The sequence below is a fragment of the Muscardinus avellanarius genome (assembly GCF_963383645.1).
Source record: "Muscardinus avellanarius genome assembly, chromosome: 6".
Lineage (NCBI taxonomy): Eukaryota > Metazoa > Chordata > Mammalia > Rodentia > Gliridae > Muscardinus > Muscardinus avellanarius.
In genome coordinates, this window is record NC_137791.1 from 41,782,987 (window position 1) to 41,807,816 (window position 24,830).

The 24,830-nt window shown below is 39.9% G+C and overlaps 1 protein-coding gene across 1 annotated transcript in view; it reads right to left on the bottom strand.

Moving 5' to 3' along the window:
- Positions 1 to 9,166: 9,166 nt before the first annotated feature.
- Positions 9,167 to 24,830, bottom strand: part of ENPEP (glutamyl aminopeptidase) — a gene marked incomplete at both ends in the record, with an annotated part of 91,085 nt that continues 75,421 nt past the window's right edge. Inside the window, 6 exons of the mRNA XM_080698078.1 lie at positions 9,167 to 9,307; positions 10,650 to 10,728; positions 18,846 to 18,986; positions 23,303 to 23,473; positions 23,557 to 23,661; positions 23,775 to 23,848. Of these exons, the coding sequence (XP_080554204.1) occupies positions 9,167 to 9,307; positions 10,650 to 10,728; positions 18,846 to 18,986; positions 23,303 to 23,473; positions 23,557 to 23,661; positions 23,775 to 23,848 (711 nt within the window). The remainder of the gene's footprint in view (positions 9,308 to 10,649; positions 10,729 to 18,845; positions 18,987 to 23,302; positions 23,474 to 23,556; positions 23,662 to 23,774; positions 23,849 to 24,830) is intronic.

Genomic DNA, 24,830 nt, shown 5'->3' on the forward strand with positions numbered 1-24,830 from the left:
CACCTGATGAATTCTCCAGTCTCTTCTTCTCTTTTGGTGTTTCCCTTTTGCTACTTACTACCAATCTTTAAGATGAAGCTTAAGACCTCTGTCTGGTACAACTTTGCCAACTCTTCCAACTAGGGATGAAGACCAACTTCTATTATTAAAATATCAGTTTAAGGCTCATGGTTTATTTTTTATTTACAAATATTCATTTAGAGATATATCCGTGCCAGGCACGGTGGTGCATGTCCGTAATCCTAGTACTTGGGAGGCTGAGACAGGAGGATCACAGCTTTTAAGGCTAGCTTTAGCAATTTAGTAAGATCCTGTTTCAAAAAATAAATAACTAAATAAAAGAGCTGGATGTAGCTCAGAGGTAGAACATCTTTGGGTTCCATCCCCAGTACTACTCCCTCCCCCCAAAAAATGTATCCACAGAAGTAAATAGTCGAAAATGTGGACTATTTCTGAGTAATGCTAGTCAAACAATTCTACCTTTATCCAAAAATCCCACATAGCACAGTAGTTAGCTGAAGTGGCTGAGCAAATAAGCTTTGTTCAGTCCTAGAGCTTTAAATTGGTGTTGGGTTTCACTGCATCACTAATATATATGCCTCTTTCCCTATCCCTTTCCCCAAGCTGAATTTCCAGCCAATGGAGAGATAAATACAGAGTTATTACAGATAAAGACGGGGTTGGAGGACATGGCTTAGGTGTGCGGCAGTAATAATGAACCTGGAGAATTAGGTGGCCTTACCACATACTGTTACAACCTCCTTGGGCGATTGCACCCCCACCGCCCTTACCACACATGAAGCTTTTATTGCTAAGTTTGCTCCGTTACTAAAAGCATATCAGGACCTGTACTTTCTGACCTGGGAGATCCCTAGAGAAAGAAGGAAGGGGAGATTGAGCCATACACAGCCAGTTCTTTGTCCTCAGGACAAGAGGAGAAACAAAGAGCAGTAAGTAAGGTCATCCTTACTCTTGAGTTTTTCTTTGCATATAACTATATCTTTAAGTTAATATTTTATAATCTTGTTATTGGCAATTTTGAGTTTGAAAAAGACTGGTAGTTAACAAAAGAAGGCATAGTTAAAGTGATGGCCATATGTGAAATCAAAGCATCCACATTGGATCTAGTTACAGTTAAGTAGTGTTTCTATTACCCCCAAATAAAAGTATCTCTTCCTCCATTATCAGCAGGAGAAATAAAAAGTGTCCATTAGAAAATCTAAGCATGAGCATGTACAGTAATCACAGCTACTTGGTAGGCTGAGGCAGGAGAATGGCAGGTTGGAGGCAGCCTGGACAGCTTAGCAAGACCATTTCAAAATGAAAAATAAAGGGGATAGGGTATGTCTCATTGGTAAAGAGCTTCGTGGCTGTATCCCCAGCACTGAAAGAAAAAAGAAAAGAAAAGAAAAAGAAAATTGGCAGTCAAATTAGGATATATTCTGGGGCACAGTTTCTTGAAGCATGAACTTGGTGAATTAGGTTTGAAGAATTGATCCCAGGTGACAACTAGGATTCTTTGATTGATTGATTGTGGTACTGGGGAGGGGGGGTGGAACCCAAGGGCTTTTCTACCTCTGAGCTATACTCCCAGACCTATTTTATATTTTATTTGGAAACAGGGTCTCACTAAGTAGCTGAGGCTGGCTTTGAACCTGTGTGATCCTTCTGTCTCAGCCTCCCAAGCGTGGGGATTTACAGCGTGCGCCACCGCGCCTGACCTTCTTAGGTTCACTCATCAAGACCAACAGCTCCACATGCCGTAAATTCTATATTGCTTTGCCTCATTTTGTGACCATGCATTGAATTTTAAAATTTAAGCTCAGCTGGGCACAGTGAGGCACACCTGTAATCCCAGGACTTGGGAGGCTGAGACAAAAGGATCACAGGTTCAAGACCAGCTACAGCAACCTAGTAAGACACTTTCAAAACAAGAGCAAAAATAAAAGGGCTGGGTGCATAGCTCAGAGGAAGAAGGCCTGCACACACACACACACACACACACACACACACACACACACAGAGCTCAACTTTGATATTTTATGTATATTTTATGTATAGTCATTGACTATAGTCTGTATGTATATATATATATATATATATATATATATATATATATATATATATATATTTTTTTTGTGGTACTGGGATTGAACCTTCTACCTCCAGGCTACACTCCCAGACCTATTTTATATTTTATTTGGAAACAGGGTCTCTTAAGCCAGCGAGGCTGTTGAACCTGCGTGATCCTCCTGTTTCTGCCTCCTAAGCGCGGGGATTACAGGTGTGCGTGCGCCACCACGCCCGGCCTGTTACTTTATATTTAAAACAAAGACAAATGGAAAGAAAAAACACATTTTTTAAAACTTTCTCCCAATTATGGATCTGTTTGTCTCAATTTTTATGCCTTCCTATCTGGTAAACTTCAGGTTTGGACTTTTCTGAAAACTTGGAACATGGGTTCTCCTTATATTGTGGATAAATCAATTACAATTATTTGGGCTTTTATCGATTCCTAGATCTAGACCTTTAGCTCCTGGGATAAGAATCAGTTACTCCACTCAGACATAATCATTGCTGCAATTTTGAAATAGATCCTCCCATTTAGAATACATGTTCAATTTATCTTGAAGTGTTAATTGCAAAGATACATTGATTACATGTATAGATTTTAGATCACTCTATCAAGAGTTGTTTTATTTTTTTTCTCCAAGGGCAGGTGGCTGAGAAGCTCAACAGTATATTCTTAAACCTTTTACAGACTAAAAATACCGAAGTCACTTATATCCTAGAATTTTGGGGGCTTTAACAATTGGCCTCTATGTTAAAGTCGATGGGTGCAAAATTATTTCTGTGGGAAGATCTTATCTTTGTACAACATTTGGCATGGATTTTTACCAAGACAGATGCATCTCAGCTTTCATGAGAATTGGTCAATGTTTTCCTCTATTTATCTCGCTAGTAAAGTAGCAAAAGAGAACATCTTCATTCGAATTCACATCCGTTTTGGTAAAAGTATCAAAAATCCATTGAAAACCAGTATTTTTCAGAGGCTTTCTAAAGAATATAGTTCATTTCATTTGTCTAGACATTCTAAATTTTAACTTCAGATCAAAACATTAATCAATTAGCTTTGTTCTTGGACACTTACTTTGGCTTTCTGCACAAGTGCCTTGAGGAATGACAGTCCTGCTACACAATAGTAGAACGGGGCTCAAGGGTGAAATTTTAGATGAATATAAACAACTCTTTAGAAATGTTTCAGTAACGATAAGGAGAGAATAGAACCGGAGATATAGGGCAGTTTTGAAACAGGATCTAAGTTGCTGAGGCTGGCCTCCAGCCTGTGATCCTCTTGTCTCAGCCTCCCAAGTACTGAGATTGCAGGTATGTGTCACAGAACCTGGCTAATAATTATCCTTTTGAGCCAGGCATGTGGCGTATGCTTGTATTTTCAGTACTTGGGGGGCTGAGACAGGAGGATTGCAGGTTATTGGCCAGCTTCAGCAACTTAGAGAAGCATTCTGCAACTTAATAAGACCTTGTTTCAAAATAAATAAAAAATAAAATATAGGGCTGGAAGTGTAGCTTGAAGGTAGAAGCCCATGGATTCAATCCCCAGTACTACAAAAATATAAAATTAAAAATAAAAGCTGGGCGTGGTGGCGCATGCTTGTAATCCCAGCATTTGGGAGGCTGAGACAAGAGGATCGCGATTCCTGTACAGCCTCAGCTACTTAGTGAGGCCCTTGCAACTCAGTGAGACCCTGTTTCAAAATAAAAAATAAGAAATAGGACTGGGAGTGTAGCTCAGAGGTGCCCCTGGGTTTTATCCTCAATACCGCAAAATAAATAAATAAATAAATAAAAATAAAAAATATCTTCTTTATATAGGAACAAAATTACTAGACTGAGAAAAATGAAGGGAGAAATGCTTTGGCTGAAAAGAAAACTGGTTAGATACAGTAAATGTATAGAAAATAAAAAAGAATTATAAGTACTCCCTAATAACCATGTTGCTCTCTTCCTCACCCCTGGACCTTTCCAACCATCTTAGAATATTATACGATCATGTTTTAATGAGACAAGTCTGCACATTTGAAAAAAGGGTGAGGATTCAGGGACAGACTGTGAGGCCTTGCAGTGGACAACCTTTGTCCTTTTCAGGAACAGTAATACACTATAAAATAATTTTTATTTGTGCCTGTTCTAAGTAAAATTCTCTCAAGGCATTCAGATATGCTCAATTCTGTGTGAGATGTGGTCAAACCTGGCTCGTCTGGCACCTGCTTTTCCTGTCAGCAGTTTTAGCTTCTCCCTCGGCTATTCTGTGGATGAGCGCAGGGGAAGGAAGCTCTTTCATGTGTTTCTTGTGGGGTCCTGGGCTTTCAGTGATTGATTGCCTCTAAGTTAATGATAATAAATATAACATCGGTCTCAGTTGCTGGGGTTATCATTTCTTTTTCCACCTCAGTTTCAAATGGAGAAAATAAAACCTGCCTGCGTTTTTTCCTTTAGAAAACAAATGATTGGTTGGCTGTGGTCTTCCACTCCTGTGTACATGTACACGACATGCCATTTGTGTGATCAAGATCGTAGTATGTATCGTGCTTTTCCACACATCAATATTCAACTCAAAAATCTCAGTTACAAGAGTATTTTCAATAACCAAGGATATTGTTCTTTGCTTCTTGTGTTTTTGTTTCCTGTAGTGCATAATAAACTTTAAAAAATAAAGGTTATTTTATGAACCTTAAAAAAAAAACAAATGATTGGGAAATAAATGGAACGTTTGCTTCCACGCACATGCTGATACATTGGAAAATGTCGTTTTCTTCCCTTCCCTCCCCTTCCTTCTTCTCTCCCTTTCTTCATTTCCTTCCTTCCTTCCTCCCTCACTTACTGGCCCTTTCTACTAGCCCTAATTTACTCTCCATAACCTGATCTCCACAGCCATATCAAGCTTTCTTGGGAGAACATAATGGAACTTTCTATCTGGTGGTTCTTCTCACCTAAAGTGAAAGAAACCCAATTGACAGCAGCTCAAATGTAGAGATTTCCAGGCTCGTGAATTTCAGGGACCAAGGGGCTGTCCTTGCTGGACAGAGGCGGCTACATCTAGATGCTTAGGTGAAGGAGCCAGGACTCAGTCCTTCCTCTCAGCTCCACCCAGACCGCTCGGCTTCCCTCCACGAGGAGAGAGGTGGCTCACAGCAGCTCAAGGCCTGTTGATGAAGAATATACTCTAAGAGCTGGTTTCACCTTTGAATCAAAAGAGAAGGATCTTCTGGAATTACTGATGCAAAGCCTTGAATCTGGAGGTAGAAACACTTTTTAAGGAGACAAACTTCATAAGCACCTTGGTAGAAGGAAAATTGCCACTGTCCACTGCAGGGAAGGGAAGGCTTCCTCGTGAGCCGCTGCTACTCTGTAATTTAGTTTAGTAAGTTCCTTGGAGGAAAGGCATCTTCTTAAATAATAGCTTTAATGAGAGATCATTCACGTACCATAAAATTCACCCTTCTAAAGCATATAATTAAGTGTTTCTGATATATTCGTAGAGCTGTACAACCTTCACCATTGTCTAATTTTAGCACATTTTCATCACCTCACAAAGAAAGCCTTAGCAGTCACTCCCCTTACTCCCTCCCCAAGCCCTTGAAAACCACCAATCTACTTTCTGTCTGTAGATTCACCTCCTCAGGACATTTCACAGAAATAGAACCTTATAATATGTGGCTCACTTCTTTCACTTAGCAAAATGCATTCAAAGTTCATCCATGTTAAACTATGTATCATTGCATCATTCCTTTTAATGGATAAATAATATTCCATTTATGGTTATGCTATCTTTTATTTATCCAGTTATTAGTTCATGGATATTTTGGTTATTTCTACTTTTGGACTATTATGAACAGTGCTTCTATGAACAATCATGCATACATTTTTGTATGGTTATATTTTTTCAGTTCTCTTGGATACATTCATAGGAATGGAATTGGTATGTCATTTGTAACTTTACATTTAACACTTATGGAACTGGGGAAGTCAACTTTGATGGCTTTATCAATTTATCAATTGTATCTTCTTTTTTTTTGGTGGTACTGGTGTTCCTGGAAACCCTTCTACCTCCGGGCTACACTCCCACACCTATTTTTTATACTTTTTTATTTGGAAACAGGGTCTCTTAAGCCAGTGCGGCTGGCTTCGAACCTGCGCGATCCTCCTGTCTCCGCCTCCCAAGCGCGGGGATTACAAGTGTGCTCCACCACGCCCGGCGGCTATCAGATTTTATTGCAATTACTCAGCCCTGGTGTGGTAGCAGAAAAGAAGCCATCACCAATAAATAATTGAGCACATGTAATTTTGTCCCAATAAAACCTTATTTAAGATGCTGACATTGGAATTTCATGTAATTCTCACTTCATGCACTATTACTCTTTTCTTGATTGTTTTTAACTACTTAAAATGTAAATACTATCTTAGCTTGCAGAGGTTAGAAAAATAGGCTGGCACAATTTTGCTTCCCTTTGAGGTAGAAGAAGAAAAAAAAGAGAGTGAGAAGTAAACAATTTTGGTAGAGTAGCACATTACTTTGATTTTCATATTAGACGGTTTAGGCTAAATTATGCCAAAGTAACAGACAACTTCAAAATCTCAGAGAAGTACAACAATGGTATATTCTCATTCACAGTACATGTGTACTTTACGCTTGCTAAATTCTCTTTCAGGTTGTTTTCATCCTGGAATCCAGGCTAAGATAGCAGCATCTGGAACATTCCTGGATCTAGTAGCAGAAGAAAATCAGAGCATGGCAAACCAGGTTCCGGCTATAGACCATTCTTCCCGAAATAGACATACATTGTTTTCACTCATATTTTGCTGGCTAAAGGCAAGTCACTACCCGTACTAAACTTTCATGAGTCTTACTGTGGCGTAATTTTGAAAACAACATACAGTACCAGGTTTTCCCTGTATGAAAATTGTGACAAAACTGTAGATCTATCTATTGGACATCAGGCTTTTAAAACTCAGATACTTAAGCCAGGCGTGGTGGCGCACGCTTCTAATCCCCCGCGCTCGGGAGGCTGAGACAGGAGGATCGCGCAGGTTCAAAGCCAGCCTCAGCTACTGAGTGAGGCTCTCAGCAACTTAGTGAGACCCTATTTCCAAATAAAGTATAAAATAAGTCTGGGAGTATAGCCCGGAGGTAGAAAAGCCCCTGGGTTCCACCTCCAATGCCACCAAAAAAAAAAAAAAAAAAAAAATCAGATACTTATTTGTTATTGGGTTTACTATGATTTATTGGACTTATATGATAATGTATGTACAGCTCTTTTTTCATGTGGGTTGAACTCAACAATTATTTCTCAATTTTAATACTTGAAGGAGACGAAGCAAGATTACTTAGGGACAAGTTGGAATCTGTCTAATTTGCTATCCTCGAACTATATTTTTTTCTTTAAATTTTTTATCCTATAAGCAGAAGGATAAACCATTTTATGTCTTTATTATTTCCTTATGTGTTAATTTGAAACAGTGCATGGGCTTTGAGTGATGGTTCTGAGTGGGGTTAGAATTCGGAACTAGGCATTTTCTTGATAAAATTCCACACTAATGTGCTCTTGTTCCCGAAGCAATTTTAAATAGCATGTGAAGTTATTTTTTTCTGGAAATGTTTTATTGGTTTTTTAAATCTTTTTTTAAGTCCCGAGTCTACATTTGCATTTCTAGTTTAGCTGTGTGAATGGGGAAGTGATAAGGGACGGTGGTGGGAAGGTTTACACAGTTTCAGAGTACATGACCAGGGCACGATGTTATGTCAATAGAGCTATAGCTGAGAGTTTGATTGTTCCCATGTTCCTGAAGTCTCAAGCCCGTCCTCAACTGCCCTATACTTTTAAAGGTTCCGAAGAAATTTAGATTTCCTGGGTACTGCAGGTTGGAACATAGAAATTTATCACTCTTTTCTGCCTCTTGGACTTACACTGTGGATCATTAAACGAATTCTGGCCACCATCTTCTATGAAATTGATGCCTTTAATCAAGTCACGCATATAAATGTGATCAGTGCTGTTCTGTATGGATTGGGATCTAAGGGTTTACACATAAAACTTATCTATGAGGAGATATATCCTCAGTATGCAGAGTCATGCTGGAGAAGGCCATGAGCGTCCCCCATTTTCACACTTAGATTGCTAGGTGGGGTCAAAGCTAAATTCTAATTCTATTTAGTTTTATGGAATAATCCACCTTTTCTCTCACGAACAGTTTCCAATTATTGAGCTTTTTTCCTTTGAAATCCATGGAGCACAGTTAAGCACAAGGTTCCCTCTAATTTCATAGCATATTTGAAGGAGATTTGTAAGGAAAAGAGAAAGATGAGCGAGTACCGAGCACAGAAAAGGCCAGGTTCTTGAAGCATATTCATGGCCTGATGGAGTATTTGGGGAATGAAGCCGTCATGTTCATTCAAGGGTAAAGTGACATTGAAACACAACATTTTCTCAAGATGGTAATTTAGATTTATTTTAGAAAAGAAAGAAAAGTTCTCTTGTTGATTTTATAAGAGCAAAGGCAACAGTGAGCCATTTCTTTGGCTAATTCATGCAATCCTCGAGCAGAACTTAAGCCCAGGTTACTTTGGTAGGATTTAAAGTAGTAAGACATATGTGAATGAAATGATATTAGTTCTGTGTAATTCTGAATAATAAAATAAAGATTAAGATGGTAATATGTCCCTCAAGTACTGGTATTTAAACTTTAAAAATCAATCAAGAGAGAAGATTAAGTGGTGTTTCTTTGGTACTAAAAATGTAAAGCTAAGACCAAATTGTTCTATTTTCACAGATTTAAGATACAAAGAATGATATTTAATGACATTAAAATGACTATTAAATTCTCTTCAGTTTGTAAAGAATCTCCTATGAAGTACACTTAGAAGAAATCCCTGAGTACATTAAATACTCTATTAGTATCTTCCTTCATAAACAAAGAGGAACAATTTAAAAGCTTTGCAAGACATCAAAACAGTACTTAGCCAAAGCAGTATCCATTTGTGAGGCTCTCTCCACAGTGCTTCTAAGTTAGGCCACCAAATGCTTAATAGGAGGAGCAACAGACTCCCAAAATTAAAACGAGACACTTGAGCATTTTAACCCTTCTTCTATAAGTCAAAAAACCAATCTCTGATGGCATCTCTGTTATGTTCTAGCCAATCGATGTTGTTTCTCACAGTTTCCAGCACTTGTTGCCTAGACTGTTCTCCTGCTCCAGCTTCTGGATATTTGTCGAAAAAGCTCGTCATCTAGAGAAGAGAGGAAAATAATTAGGATATCATTTCAAGCTCAATGATTCGAGAATTTTGAGCCGGGCGGTGGTGCATGCTTGTAATCCCTGTGCTTGGGAGGCGGAGACAGGAGGATCGCGGTTTGCGGACAGCCTCAGCTACTTAGTAAGGCCCTCCGCAACTTAGTGAGACCCAGTTTCAAATTAAAGAATAAAGAAAACTAGGGCAGGGGGTATAGCTCGGAGGTCAAATGCTCCTGGGTTCCATCCCCAGACCCGCAAAAAAGAAAGAAAAAAAAAAAAAGAATTTTGTTCCTAAACTGGATGTACTTCAGCGGTTCAGTAGACAGCCCACAGTGAGACCCCAAATGCTCTTGATGCAGCATTCAGACTGAGCCTGTCTCTCAGGTTAGAATCATTACCTGTGGCTTCTGGACCCCTGACAGCTTGTCAGGCCCAAAGACGCTCTGACAAGTCGGGAAGGAGGCCACTGCCGGTGGCTGGCGTGCCCATGTCTGCTCCTACTGACTTCTCTATTTTCTGTGCAGTCCCCAAGTAATTCCTTGGAAAACCTGGTCCACAGAACAGTGGTTTTTGCCTAGTGGTCACTCCAGGAGTCTGGAGTATTTTCATATATTTCAGTTCACTTATTAAGGATTTAAAAAAAAAATCTCTGTGCAATTCGGTTTTACTCTCCTTTGTGTCCTCCAGAATTCTTTGCAAAACTCAACCATGGTATTGTTGGTTATGTGCAAAATATAATTATTTCTTATTCGTTATTTTGAAACAAAGTCTCACTAAGTTTAGAGGGTCTCACTAAGTAGCTGAGATTGGCCATGAACCTGCGATCCTCCTGTCTCAACCTCCCAAGTACTGGAATTACAATTGTGCACCACCACATCTGGATTTTATTTCTTAACTTATGCAAGAATCCCAACATAGCAATATTGAACAGATATTTAAACTTCATAAGTCTCTATTTTTCCAACATTAAATGGACATTTTTCCTCCCTGAGGAATTCAGAGATTTGCAATCAGCTTTGAAATTCCAAAATGATGAGTTTGGAATGGAACAAAATCCTGACCAACTCGTTCTAGAGTGACAGTTACCAGGAGAGGAGCCACACTGTTCACATCCTGTTTTGGAGAACTGAACAGCCACTAAGCCTCCCACGGCCTCGCATTTCTCAGTTCTTTGTGTCTTGCTTATTTGAAACTTTTTTCATTTTTTAAGAAGACAGATGTACATTTTATTAGGTACAAGAATTCTTTCTTTCTCATTGTCTTCATTAATTTGAATGGAGAAAATACTATTTCTATTTGAAAGGAAAAAATAAGTGGAGAGGACTTTATGTGCATACCTGCCAGAGCTGCAGCTCCGTGTTAAAGGGCTCCGCTATCGTGACTATCCGGCCAAGGTTTCTGTCATTGAGTGTGAATCTGAAGAGAAACAGAGGGGGAGTGTAAGTGCCCAGAGGTTTCTCATCTTCTTCTAGGTGCAAACAAATCTTATTTTCTGTTGTTTCATTTTAAGTATATTTCAAAATTAAACATAAACAGAAAACACATTAACTTAAAATAATTCTATGCAGGAGTAACTTAGTAACTTCTGTACTTCTTTTTGTAGATAGATTCATGTCACTTCCTCAAATGTGGTGGGCTGCTTATTGATCCCCAAATATATGCTTTCTCTTGTACACACCAACACTCAGCTAATGCCTGACTGTATTTCACAGCTTCCTTTATAGCTGAGTGTAGACATATGTCTCTTTTTTAATCAAGAAAAAACCCCAGAGATATGTTTGTCTACAGCTTGCAAAAGAAAATTGCTTGCTGTGTCTTAGTCTATTTTCTGTTCCTTTAACAGAATACCTGAGACTGGGTCATATATAAAGAAAAGAGGTTTGTCTTAGATTCTGGTTCTGGGAGGTCTAGGAGCATGGTACTGACATCTGTGTGACTTCTGGTAAGGGCCTGGCATTGCTTTGATGCAGAGCAGAAAGAACAGCAAGCAGGTGTACAAAGAGGAGAGACAGGTGTGCCAGAGCATGGGGGAGGTGCCAGGCTCGCTTTATAACAACCTGCCTTCTGAAGAAATTACCCCCTCTCTCAGAAATTACATTAATCATGAGAGTGGAGCTATTATGGCCTAATTATGGTTTAAAAGTGACACTGGGAGCCAGGCGTGGTGGCGCACATTTGTAATCCCAGCATTTGCGAGGCTGAGACAGAAGGATCATGGTTTGTGGACAGCCTTAGTTACTTAGTGAAGCCCTCTGCAACTCAGTGAGACCCTGTTTTAAAATAAAGAATAAAAAAAAGAAAAAAGGACTGGGGGTGTAGCTCGGAGCTTGAATGCCCCTGGGTTCCATCCCCTGGGTTCCATCCCCAGTACTGAGAAAAAAAAAAAAAGTGACACTGGGGACCAAGCCTGAACAAGAGTTTTGGTGGGGACATGTCATAGTTAAACCATAGCACCCCAGACCTTCTCTATTCCTTCCTTCCTTCCTTCCTTTCTTCCTCCCTCACTCCCTCCCTCCTCTCTTTCTTTCTTGATTTTCTCTCCCCTCTTGCCAAGCTGGAGCAAGGACAGGGCAGTGATTGATCTTGGACTGCACATGGAGCTGCACTTGGGCCTCATGGAGCAAATTTTTAAAGTTTTATACTAAAAAAAGAGAACTTGCCATAAACAAAACTAAAAGTAAAAAGCTAACTGGGGAAAAGTAGTGGTAACAGATAAAGGACAAATATTTTGACTATATAAGGAACCTTTACCAAGTGATTATGGGAGAAATGTGCCAACAGGAAATAAGTAAAGAAATGGAAGTATGCCTGTGAGGAGAAGAGAAGTGTTCACATCCTTTTGCGTGTGAGGCCCAACGCCCACTGTTAACCCACACACCACTGACTTGAAATCCACTACTCATTCACTAAGGCAACACCCTGGAACCTAGTAACACCATCTCTTGTACCCGGTCAGCCAGTGCTGGACCAAGGACTTAGCGGGGAATACTGCCTCCCACCTGGGGCATTTGCTTCCTGGCATCCTCTGGCCCCAGGTCAAGGGGGTAGTGTGCTCACATTCCCCACTGCTGTTTCTTCACAAAATTTCTTTCTTTTTTCCCTGTAGTATTGGGGGTTGAACCCAGGGGCATTCTACCCATGAGCTACACTCCCAATCTTGTCTTATTTATGTATTTACTCATTTATTTATTTACATGGCACTGGGGGTTGAATCCAGGGGCATTCTACTTCTGAGCTATATCCCCAGCCCTGTTTTACTTTTCTTAAAATTTTCTGTGTTACTGAGGATTGAACCCATGGGCATTCTACCTTTGAGCCACACACACACACACAGCCCATTTTTTTTATTATGATGCACACAAAACTTTTAAGAGCTCATTAGATTATTTTTAATTTTTATATTTTTAGCACTGGGGATTGAACCCAGAAGCATTCTACCTCTAAGATACACCCCTTCCCTGCTTTATTTTTTAATTTTGAGACAGTATCTTTCTAAACTGATGAAGCTGGCCTTGTATCTGTGACCCTCCTGTCTCAGCCTCCCCAGTACTGGGATTATAGGCATGTGCTACAACTCTGAGCAGATTTTTTATGAGGTAGTGTTTAAATGGTTTCAGTCATGTCAATTAAGTCAAAATTATTGACTTAATTTTTAATCTGTAGCTATAAGCTAAAATAGGACTCTTTCACACCACAGTATTGACTTATTGTCTCATTTGACTTCACAGTTTCATCTAAATGTTTAGAAGAAGAAACAGAAACAAAGAATATTTTCCAAATTAATTTTGGGATTTTTATGGTTGAGGATCAAATTAGTGGTCTGGTCAACTGTCATAAAATCACATGATAAAATCTTTATTAAAAAAGAAGCTGATATATTTTAGGCAAAAATAAATTGTTCAGAAATGGAGGCAGTAAAACTTACTCATCCTGAGATTTGGAAAATATTCAAGAGTTTGAAAATATGTAGGTAAAGCATGTTTCATTTCTGTTTAATTTATCTTATATAATTTTTCATGGGGGAGTTCTATTTATTGAAACCAAAGATAATTAATATTGCTCTTCTGTGTAGCCACAGACATGTGGTTATTATATCATTTTACATTTGAGGAAACTTGAAATAATACTTTGTGAAAGATCATTAGACTATGAAGAAATACTAATAGTCTTGGGCGAAGGCTTTGGACCTGGTTCTGGCAATTTTATCAATTTATTTTTTTTGAAAAAATTCAGTTTATTAGGTCCAATATATTTATTTTAAGGCTAAATGGCCTCTATGACAAGGTAAAACTAATTTTCCCTATTATTAAAAAATATATAACAATGAACTATTTTTTAAGAATGAAAAATGTTTCACTTGAAGTAAATTATACCAGAGCAGCAGAGTTATTCAATTAGGCCTTTAGCAGTATTCTATTTTTTTTTTTTTTTTTTTTTTTTGGTGGCACTGGGGTTCCTGGAAGCTCTTCTACCTCCGGGCTACACTCCCAGACCTATTTTTTTACTTTTGGAAACAGGGTCTCTTATGCCAGAGTGGCTGGTTTCGAACTTGCGTGATCCTCCTATCTCTGCCTCCCAAGCGCGGGGATTACAAGCGTGCACCACCACGCCTGGCTAGCAGTACTCTATTTAATAAACAAAAGTGAATGGCAATTTAATTTAAAACTAAATCATTATTTACTCATCTTTTCACAATAATTCAAAAAGTAAACATTGTGCCTTAATTTTTATAGGTTTCTTGTAGCATGTACAAGGAAGGAAGGAAGGAAGGAAGGAAGGAAGGAAGGAAGGAAGGAAGGAAGGAAGGAGAGAAACTAGATCTATGGCCTTTTTTGTGTGTGTATGTGTGGTACTGGAAATAGAACCCAGGGGCATTGTACCTCCGAGCTACACTCCCAGCTCTATTTTTTGTCTTTTTATTTTTATTTTTATTTCTTTAATATTTTTTTATTGGTGCATTGTAGTCAAACATCTCAATGGCATACAAGACTTGTGAGGATATACAAGCAGACATCATCCAATTAGCCTTTATCAAACCCCCATCCCATTCCATCTCCTTGATTTAGTGATTGACTTCGATATATTTGTTTAAGTACATCATGTGCTTTAAAGAGATTCCATATTCTCCCATCCCCTCTGATAGGTCACCTTAATAGCTCCTCCATAGGGCCCTTTCTTCAACTAGATTTCCTCCTATTACCCATTTCTTCCTAGTTTTTACATATTAGGGAAAGCATCTGATTTTTTATTTTCTGTGATAGTTCTCTGTGGATGCCGCATTGCAGGCACTGGCCTCGCCACTCGCCAGGCCCCAATCCCGGCCTCAGTGGCTCCAGCACCGGCCTTGCCTCATGGCAGGCTCCGATCCCGGCCTCACTGACCCCAGCACCAGCCTTGCCTCATGGCAGGCTACAATCCCAGCCTCGTTGGCCCCGGCACCAGCCTCACCCCTCGGCAGGCTTCGATCCCAGCCTCAGAGGCCCCAGCACCGATTTTGCCTCATGGCAGGCTCTGATCCCGGCCTCAGAGGCCCCAGCACCGGCCTTGCCTCATGGTAGGGCCTGACTTATGGTAGGCTTCAATCCTGGCCTCGCTGGCCCGGGCACCTGCCTCACCCCTCAGCAGGCTCCAATCCCAGCCTCAGAGGCCCCAGGACCAGCCTTGCCTCACAACAGGCACCGATCCCGGCCTCGCTGGCCCTGGCACTGGCCTCACCCCTCAGCAGGCTCCGATCCAGGATTCAGAGGCTCCAGCACAGGTCTTGCCTCATGGCAGGCTCCAATCCCGGCCGTGGAGGCCCCAGGACTGGCCTTGCCTCCCAGCAGCCTCTGATCCCGGCCTCTCTGGCCCCGGCACAAGCCTCACCCCTTTTCAGGCTCCAATCCTGGCCTTGGAGGCCCTGGCACCAGCCTTGCCTCACAACAGGCTTCAATACTGGCCTCGCTGGCCCCGACACCAGCCTCATTCCTCGGGAGGCTCTGATCCCAGCCTCAGAAGCCCAGTATTTTTATTTTTTGAAACAGGGTCTCACTGAGTTGCAAAGGGTCTCACTAAGTAGCTGAGGCTGTCCGCCAACCACAATCCTCCAGTCTCTGTCTCCTGAATGCTGGCATTACAAGTGTGTGCCACCACGCCTGGCTGATTTGTGGTCTTTTGATTAGAATACAATGCATGTTTTTGGATAGGCAGAACAAATATCATCAAAATGACCATTCTTCCAAAAGTGATCTACAGATTCAACACAATACCCATTAAATTACCAAGGTCATTCCTCACAGACTTAGAAAAATCAGTTCTTAAATTCATTTGGAACAACAAAAAACCCAGAATAGACAAAGTAGTTTTCAGCAACACAACCATGCAGGAGGCATCACAATACCTGACTTCAAACTATACTACAAAGCCATAATAATACAAAAACACCATAGTACTGGCACAAAAACAGACACATAGATCGATAGAGCAGAACAGAAGACTCAAAAACAAATCCACACACTTATGGCCAATAGATTTTGACAAAAGGGCCAAAAACATACACTGGAAAAAAAGATAGTCTTTTTCAAAAAATGGTGTTGGCAAAACTGATTAACCATATGCAGAAAAAGATGGAAATAAACCCTACTTTCTCACCTTACACAAGAGCAAGTCTAGATGGATACACAAGATTGGAAATTAGACCAGAGACCTTGAGGCTCCTTGAAGAGTGCATAGTTCCGATACTTCAACACATAGGCACAAGTAAAAAACCTTATCAACAAGAACCCAAAGGCACAAAAAACTAAAAGGTGTATCAATACATGGGATTGGATTAAACTGAAGAGCTTCTGTACAGCAAAGGAAGCTATTAAGAACATCAACAGAGAGCTGACAGAATGGGAGAAAAATTTTGCCACCTAATATCTAGAATATACAGAGAACTCAAGAAACTCACAGCTAAGAAAATAAATAACCCAAACAAAGATTGGGCAAGTAAACTAAATAGACACTTCACAAAAGAATAAATTCAAATGGCCAATAAATGTATGAAAAAATGCTCAACATCATTAGCAATCAGAGATACAAATCAAAACTACCCTGAGATGTCTCCTAATTCCAAGTAGAATGGCAATCATTTAAAACACAAACAACAACAAATGCTGGCGAGGATGGGGAGAAGTGGGAACTCTAATATATTGTTTTGAAGATTGAAAATTAGTGCAACCACTTTGTAAAACAGTATGTGGGATCCTCAGAAGAATGAGAATTAACTTACCAAATGATCCAGCAATAGTATTTTGGGGTATCTACCTAAAAGAATGGAAACCAAACTACTAGAATAACACATGTGTATCCATGTTCATAGCTTCACGATTCACCATTCCCAAACTATGGAACCAGCCAAGATGTCCATCAACAGATAGGATATGTATACAATAGAATTTTACTCAGCCATCAAGAAGAACAAAATTTCATCATTTACAAAGAAATATATGGAACTGGAAAACATTATGCTAAATTAAAATAGTCACAAATCTCCCTATATGCTGAAAGCTAGGGGAGAAAAGAGTCATAGGAGGAACTCTAGCAAAGCCCGAAACCATACATAGCAAACAAGGAGGCCTAACTGAGGGGATGGGAGGGAGGAAGAGGGAAATTCCCTAATGTGCCTGATGTACGTTCACAAACATATCAATGTCAATCACTAAGCCAAACAAAAGAGAGGGGAGAGAATAGGGATAGAACTGGGTAAGGACTAAAGTGATGTGTGCATGTATGCCTCTAACATCTTGTACTCCATTAAGATGTATGACTACAATGCAACAATAAAAAAAATTAAAAAAATACAACATATGGTGTATGTTATTGGACATGCATCTTTCATAATGGAAGTGTTAACCTTGCATGACATGAACAGTTACACCCAAATAACATGTTCTTAATAGGTAGATTTATTCATTTTAAATCAAGCATTTCATTGAAAACACTTATAAAAAGATGAACAATGTACATGCACACACACATTCATGTTCATGTGGTGTGTGAGCGTACACACACACACACACACACACACACACACACACACCAATCTTCAGAAACGTATGAACAGTTATACTCACTAGTCGCAAGAACAGAAAAGGCAAAACTTTATTACAAATCAGCAGAAGCAATGTAGAAGATTTTGATTGAGAGCTAGAGAGAGAATTGCCCAATGGTAGTGGTGAGTTGCAGAGAGAAAGTAGGGATGAATTACAAGATGTTGCTGATTGACGCCACGATGCTGCTGGACTGACAGGAGAAAGTGAGAGGGAATTACAGAGACTATTTCCTAATATCAGGAGTACAGAGGGTAAATGCTTACCAATGTTTACATGTGTATTTAGGACATATATTTATTTTATATTTTATTTTCTACTTGGTCAAAAATTGCCTTTAATAGAAATTGACAACTACATTTACAGGATCAGAACCAAGAATGGAAACATTTCTTCTGCATAGGGCCAAAAAAATAAGATGTTTGGGAAAGTATCTCTCTTTTCTCTTGGCCTACTTCCCATTTTAGTCACTATGCTTGGCCAGGAATGTAGCTCAGTAGTAGAAACCATGTTGCAAGCATGAGGCCCTGGATTCAATCTACAGCACCAAGCTTCCCCACTAAAAAGAAACCTGCTGTTGCCTGGGGAAAAAATAGTTCCCTTTAAGAAACTATTTAGGTTAGGCGTGGTGGCGCACGCTTGTAATCCCCACGCATGGGAGGCGGGTACAGGAGGATCACGCTGGTTCGGAGCCAGCCTCACTGGCTTAAGAGACCCTGTTTCCAAATAAAAATATATATATAAAAAAAAGGTCTGGGAGTGTAGCCCAGAAGTAGAAGGGGTTCCAGGAACCCCAGTACCACCAATAAATAAATAAATAAATAAATTAATTAATTAAAAAATAAAGAATAAAAAATAAAAAATAGGACAGGAGGTGTAGCTTGGAGGTCAAATGCCCCTGGGTTCCAACCCCAGACCCAATAATAATAATAATAATAATAATAATAATAATAATAATAATATAAATAATAATATAAATAAATAGGGCAGGGGTGTAGCTTGGAGGTCGAATGCCCCTGGGTTCCATCCCCAGACCCATAAAAATAAATAAATAAATAAATAAATAAATAAATAAATAAAGTAAGTAAGTAAGCCAAGTTCAGAGATCAAATGTCCCAGGATTTGATATCCCCCCCCCTCTCTCTCACACACACACACACACACACATACACACACACACACACAGGTAGGCAGAATTATATTAACCAAAGTAAAAATAAAGCTTTGCAGTCATCCCTTTAGAGCTCAGAGTTTTACAGATCAGTTGGAAACAATAATTTCCACAAGAATTGTGCTAAAATTAACTAGCACATTGCTTTTCTGGAAGGAAAATATTATGATCCTTATCTCTGACATTATATTATTCCAGATGTTGTGTAGATGCCAGAGAGAATACCAAAGAGAAAAACCCGTAGATGGACACAAACATAGAGAAGAGCAGACTGTGATCTGATCACCCACCTGTCGACCAGATAGTCCCAGTTGAGTTGTATCCAATTCCAGGCCATGGTCTTCCCATAGCTGTTATATGAGATATAGCGAATGACTGTAAACACATCCTGAGTTTTAATAAGGTTGGAATCCTTGAGAAAATCCAAATACCTAAGAGAAGCCAAACAGTAAAACAATTCAAAATGAACTTTTAATGTTCAACATTAGCTAAATTCCAATACAACGGCACTGTCATTCAGGCAATACAATTCTCAAGGCACCAATTGATGAAGTGGACTGATGAGGGGCAATTGAAAGTTTTCTAATATTAAAGAACAACCTAGAGCCGGGTGTGGTGGCGCACGCTTGTAATCCTCGCACTTGGGAGGCTGAGACAGGAGGATCACACAGGTTCGAAGCCAGCCTCAGCTACTTAGTGAGGCTCTCGGTAAATTAGTGAGACACTGTTTCCAAAAATAGGTCTGGGAGTATAGCCCGGAGGTAGGAAGCCTCTGGGTTCCACCCCCCAGTACCAGAAAAAAATAAAAAAAAAGAACAACCTAGGCTTCTGAGGACTTGAGACATAAATTGTAAGAACATTAAATTATTTTAGAAATACTAGAAATAATAAAATACAGAATTTTAATGATTTGAAAAAAGCCGTTATTGAATATAAGTATTTTACTCATTTATCTACTATCCCACTAAAAGGACGTCTGTTTTACATGGGATTCTGAAAAAGGCCCTCCAGTCTTAGAGAAAAGTCTTACAGTTCAGTACCTGCCGTTGTGTTTGTCTAACGTGGGATAGATGTGTAACAGTACATCCTAGGCCGGGTGAGGTGAAGGTACTAACGGGTATAAGCTATGTCCCTGGCTCCGTAGACTTGTGGACTGTGTAGGGGGACCTAGAACATTCTTCACTCTAGAAATAAGATGAAGGGATGCTGAAAGGGCTGCTGGGAAAACAAAAATGCCACCGAGCATACGTGCTTCATGTGCAGAAGCAAATGCCTGGGATCACAGCTCCATCTCTGGAAGCACACAGTATTCCAGCAGGTAAAACGTGATCCATAAAAACCCAGTGGACTATGGTCCAGGACTGAAATACGGAAACATCTTAAAGTAAAACTGTTAAGGACCAGAGTTCTCTTTCTCTATCAGTGCAAGATGACTTATACCTCCAGGACAGGAGGATGAAGGGGAAGTGGGAGAACTCTAGAAGACTGGACATTTGCTCCAAGTCGTTATTTAAACTAGAATTTTAATTAATTTAAAAACTAGACTGATAAACAAAAATAGTTAGCATCAGCTGTCCCACAGTTCCCTGGCTCATCACCCGAGAGTGTGTGGACTCTTGGGAGAACCTGATAGGAAGTACAGTTACTGCCGTTTTGTGTGCTTGCAATCGAGGAAGTAAACCTGTGCTCATATGAAATGCAACACGTGTATCGTGCGTATGAAATAAGCCAGGGACACCACTGCTCCCTGGACTTGCTGCAGAGCTTTCTTTTGCTTTAGTCATCTTTCAAAAGTGAGACTTAGCCTGGTATGGTGGTGCACGCTTGTAATCCCAGCATTTGGGAGGCTGAGGCCGGAGGATCGCAGTTTGCGGACAGCCTCAACTACTAAGTGAGGCCCTCTGCAACTCAGTGAGACCCGGTTTCAAAATAAAGAATAAAAAACAGGGCAGGGGGTGTAGCTTGGAGGTCAAATGCCTCTGGGTTTCATCCCCAGATCCACACACACAAAAAAAGTGAGACTTCACTGATGGTGGAAATAACATGCTCTCACATGAGATCCATGGCCTCAAATTAAAACAAAACAAAACAAAACAAAACAAAAAAACTTACGAGGTTGGCATGTAGCTTGGTGAGGGAGCACTCACCTCACACACTCAAGGCCCAGTCTGTGATCTTCAGTGTGGGGGGTGGGGAGGTTTAGTGAGCCCACCAGAACATTCTCTCTTTTTTGCGGGTGGGTGCAGGTACAGCAAGTGTTTTTCACCTTAGAGAGAATGCCCCACATGCCCTTGACCACTGAGCTGCAAACCACACTAAAGAGAGGGGCCCCTGAATATTTATGCTGTTATCTTCCATCCCCTAGTTTATGGGAGACTTATGGAAGGACTTTAAGTACTTGCTAGTTTCCTCTAAAATCATAATCAGCAGCTAGGCGAGGCGGCCACATCTGAAATCCCAGTACTTGGGGGGAACGGGACTGAGGCAGGAGGATCACAGACCCAACCACAGGAACTTAGGGAGCCCCTGTTTCAAAATAAAAAAATAAAACAGGGCTCGGGTGTGGCTTAGAGGTAGAACCCTGCTGAGTTCAATTCCTATTGTCCACCTGCTCCTCCCAAAGTATAAGCAGCACGATGCGATACAAGCAAGGAGCAGTGCAATATTTTGAAGAATGTCATGATGATCAAATTATTTTTATTTCTCAGCCGGGGGCGTGGTGGTGCATGCTTGTAATCCCAGGATTCGGGAGGCTGAGACCAGAGGATCGTGGTTCGCAGCCAGCCTCAGCTACTTAGTGAGACAATCCGTAACTTAATGAGACCCTGTTTCAAAAATAAAGAATAAAAAAATAAGGCAGGGGGTGTAGATGAGGAGTCGGATGGCCCTGGGTTCCATTTCCAGACCCGCAAAAAAATTGTTTTTATTTCTCAAAGTAAATTTAAGCTGATACCTAAAACATAAAATTGTATATCTTAACAGGGTACCATATGATGTTAAGTTCTTGATGGGCTATCATATGGCAGAGAGCAGAGCATATAGCCCTGAGGTCCGATGGTGAAAGTTTATTGTTGGCCCTGCTATTTCTGATAGTCCTTGCAAATTCGTACTGTCATTTTAATTGACTATTTACATTTTGCTCCTTTCATAAAGCTTTCAATTTCTCAAGAAGAGATATCATGTTTCATTCATCTCTATTTTAACAATTAATATACATAGAAAGAACATCATAATTGGTACCATAACTGAGAAAAAAAAAAGGCGAGTTAAGGTAGAAACTAGTTAATCTGTAGAGTGGGAAGTGATTCATAGATGGCTTCAAGCACTCTTTGTACTTTCTGGGTAGAATGCAAACAAGTGTATGTGTGTGTGTGAGTGTGAGTGTGAATATGTGTGTGTGTGAGTGTGAGTATGTGTGTGAGTGTGTGTGTGTTAGAAACTCCTCTATCTTTGCTCATAGAGCTCAGTTTTGTTCTGGAATACTTAAACATTCTTGGTCCTAGGGAATGCAGACTCCTAACATAGTCCCAGAGAATCATAATTGGCCCAAATCAATCAAAGGAAACCAAGTTCATCCTAATCAGCAAACGATCAAATGGTAGACCCAGAGTGTGACACAGAATTATCACGTCAGACTCAGTTCTGGACTCTAGTGTGAGTGGAATAACTGTCCTCTTGGCATAAAATACAGAGCTTTGTGAAGAGAAATTTTCTTGCTCCTCTTCTTCCTCCATTGGGCATCCGGATGTGAAGAGAACATGTTCAGAAATCTGAAAATCATGAGAAATCTAACATATTGAATGAACTTGGCAGGACAGAAAGGGAAGGAGCCTGGGTCTTGGATGAAAATGTGGAGTCATTAAACACAACTGCAAAATACTTATGGAGAGAGAGAGAGAGAGAGATAGAGAGATAGAGAGAAGGAGATAGAGATAGATTAGAGATAGATAGAGATAGAGATAGAGATAGAGAGAGAGAGAGAGAGAGAGAGAGAGAGAGAGAGAGAAGGAAACTGGGGATTGAGCCAAGGGGCATTCTACCTCTAAGCTATACCGTTACCCTCCCTCCCTTCCTTCCTTCCCTCACTATCTCTCTCCCCCCCCTCCCCTCTCTCTCTGTTATTTTAAATTTTGAAACAGGATTTTGCTGTTATTGAGACTGGCCTTCAGCCTATGATCCTCCTGTCTCAGCCTCCCAAGTACTGGAATAACTAGCATGCATCACTGCATCTGGTATAATTTCATTTCCTTATTCGTTAGGCTAACCATTCATGGCTATTTTGCTTCTTATAGGAAAAACTACTTTAATGATTTTTTTTTTGGAAAATATATCTTACTCTATTAATCAGACTTTTTTATTTTGGGCAGTACTAGGGATTGAACCTGTGGCATTCTACCTCTGAGCTACACCCCAGGCCTATTTTTTATTCTTTATTTTGAAACGGGGTTTTACTAAGTTGTGGAGAGTCTCACTAAGTAGCTGAGTCTGGCTGTGAACCTATGATCCTCCTGTCTAAGCTTCCTAGGTACTGAGATTACAAGCATGCACCACCAAGCCCAGCTTAATCAGACTTTTACTAGAACTGTGACATCTAAACTATTATATAAACACCATTCATATAAATGAAATAAAAGCTCACTGTGAGCTGGGAGTTTAACCCAGTGGTACACAAGCACTTTTCTTGCCTGTGTAAGCACTGGATTTGATCAATGCACCACAAAGATAACAACACAAAACAGAAACTTACCTTGCCAAAAGAGTAACATTGTTCACTGATGCTAACCCATAGAGCAGTTTTTCTTTTTCTTGAGCCAATGAAATTTTCTGGTATTGGTCTAGAGTATAGTTCCATGAAGTTTCATTGCCAGAGTTCTTCATCCCATACCGATAGCCCAGAAGCCTGAGATTTACAGGAATGCTAAAAGAAGAAATGATATTTCAGAGATTTCGGTTGCTCACTTCTGAATTTTAAGTTTTTTAGAAATGAAAATGAAGAGTCACCTGAAAGTCCCACTCTGCCAGCTCTCAAATAGCTGCGAAGCGTTGTTCAAGGCTTCCTGGTCTCCCATCTTGCATGCAAACCCCAGTACAGAGGCACGGAGTAACCTTAAAAACAGGAAGTGCAAAGCCAGGCCTTCAGAACTTTTCAGCGTATCTTAAAACATGTACATAAAAACAAATGTTAAATAAATGTTAATTTTAAAAAGGTGAGAAATAACTTTGTGATGTGGTCACCAGTATCACTCCATCCCAGAGAATCTGCAATGGGCTTCACTTGGTTCCGGAAGTATTCCTGAAATAAAAAAATTAGGTGCCATGAGTAGTAATTTAACACTTACCAACAGTCTCTCATTTACTATAATATGCAGCCCCATGTTTTAGCTTTTTTCCTACTAGTTCTGAGAACTTCGGGCCTGCCCTTAGGAAAGACATGTGTACAAAAGCAAGTTTCCTTCAATCTTGAAGATATAAGCCTTCCTGGATCTTTAATGTTTTAGAAAACTTTGGGCAAGCCTCTTTTCACATATGTAATAAATAGAAAACACCTGAAGTACTTCTAGCACTAAGAAGATTGTTCAAGTATTGATGGAATAATAAAGATAGCTGCTGGTATTTAAGGTTTGCAAAAGACTAGGTTATCTGATCCCCACAAAGGCAGGCAGGTGCTGATGTTCCTTTGTCTGAAAGGAAAGGAACACTCACAAATACTGAGCTATCTGTCAAGGTCTTTAACTCAGCAGATGAAAGCTAGAAATTTGACTCTGGAATTTGTTCAAAATTATAAGTGTTACGAAATCAATAAGCAAAGAAAAAGTAGAATGACTATCTTATAATAAAATCAAAGCCTAGATATAACAGCAGTAAGATAAGGAAATACAATGTTATATTTTAGTTACAACAAAATTAATTTTAGCAGAGATACATCCATTTGAAATAGGCTCTAGTTAGTATTTATAGTTTGAAATGTTGTAATTTTTAAACAAAACTTTATCATTTTATTCCTTCTAATACTTAAATAAATACCTTTATGCAGTATACATAGCCACAAATACTGTTAACAGTTCCAATTGTAAGAGAAGAGATAGCATCACTTTGCTTTTTTTTTTTTTTTTTCTGGTACTGGAGGTGGAACCCAGGGGCTTTTCTACCTCCGGGCTATAGTCCCAGACGTATTTTATACTTTATTTGGAAACAGGTCTCACTAAGTTGCTTAGAGCCTTACTAAGTAGCTGAGGCTGGCTTCAAACCACAGCCATCACTTTGCTTTAGTTAGT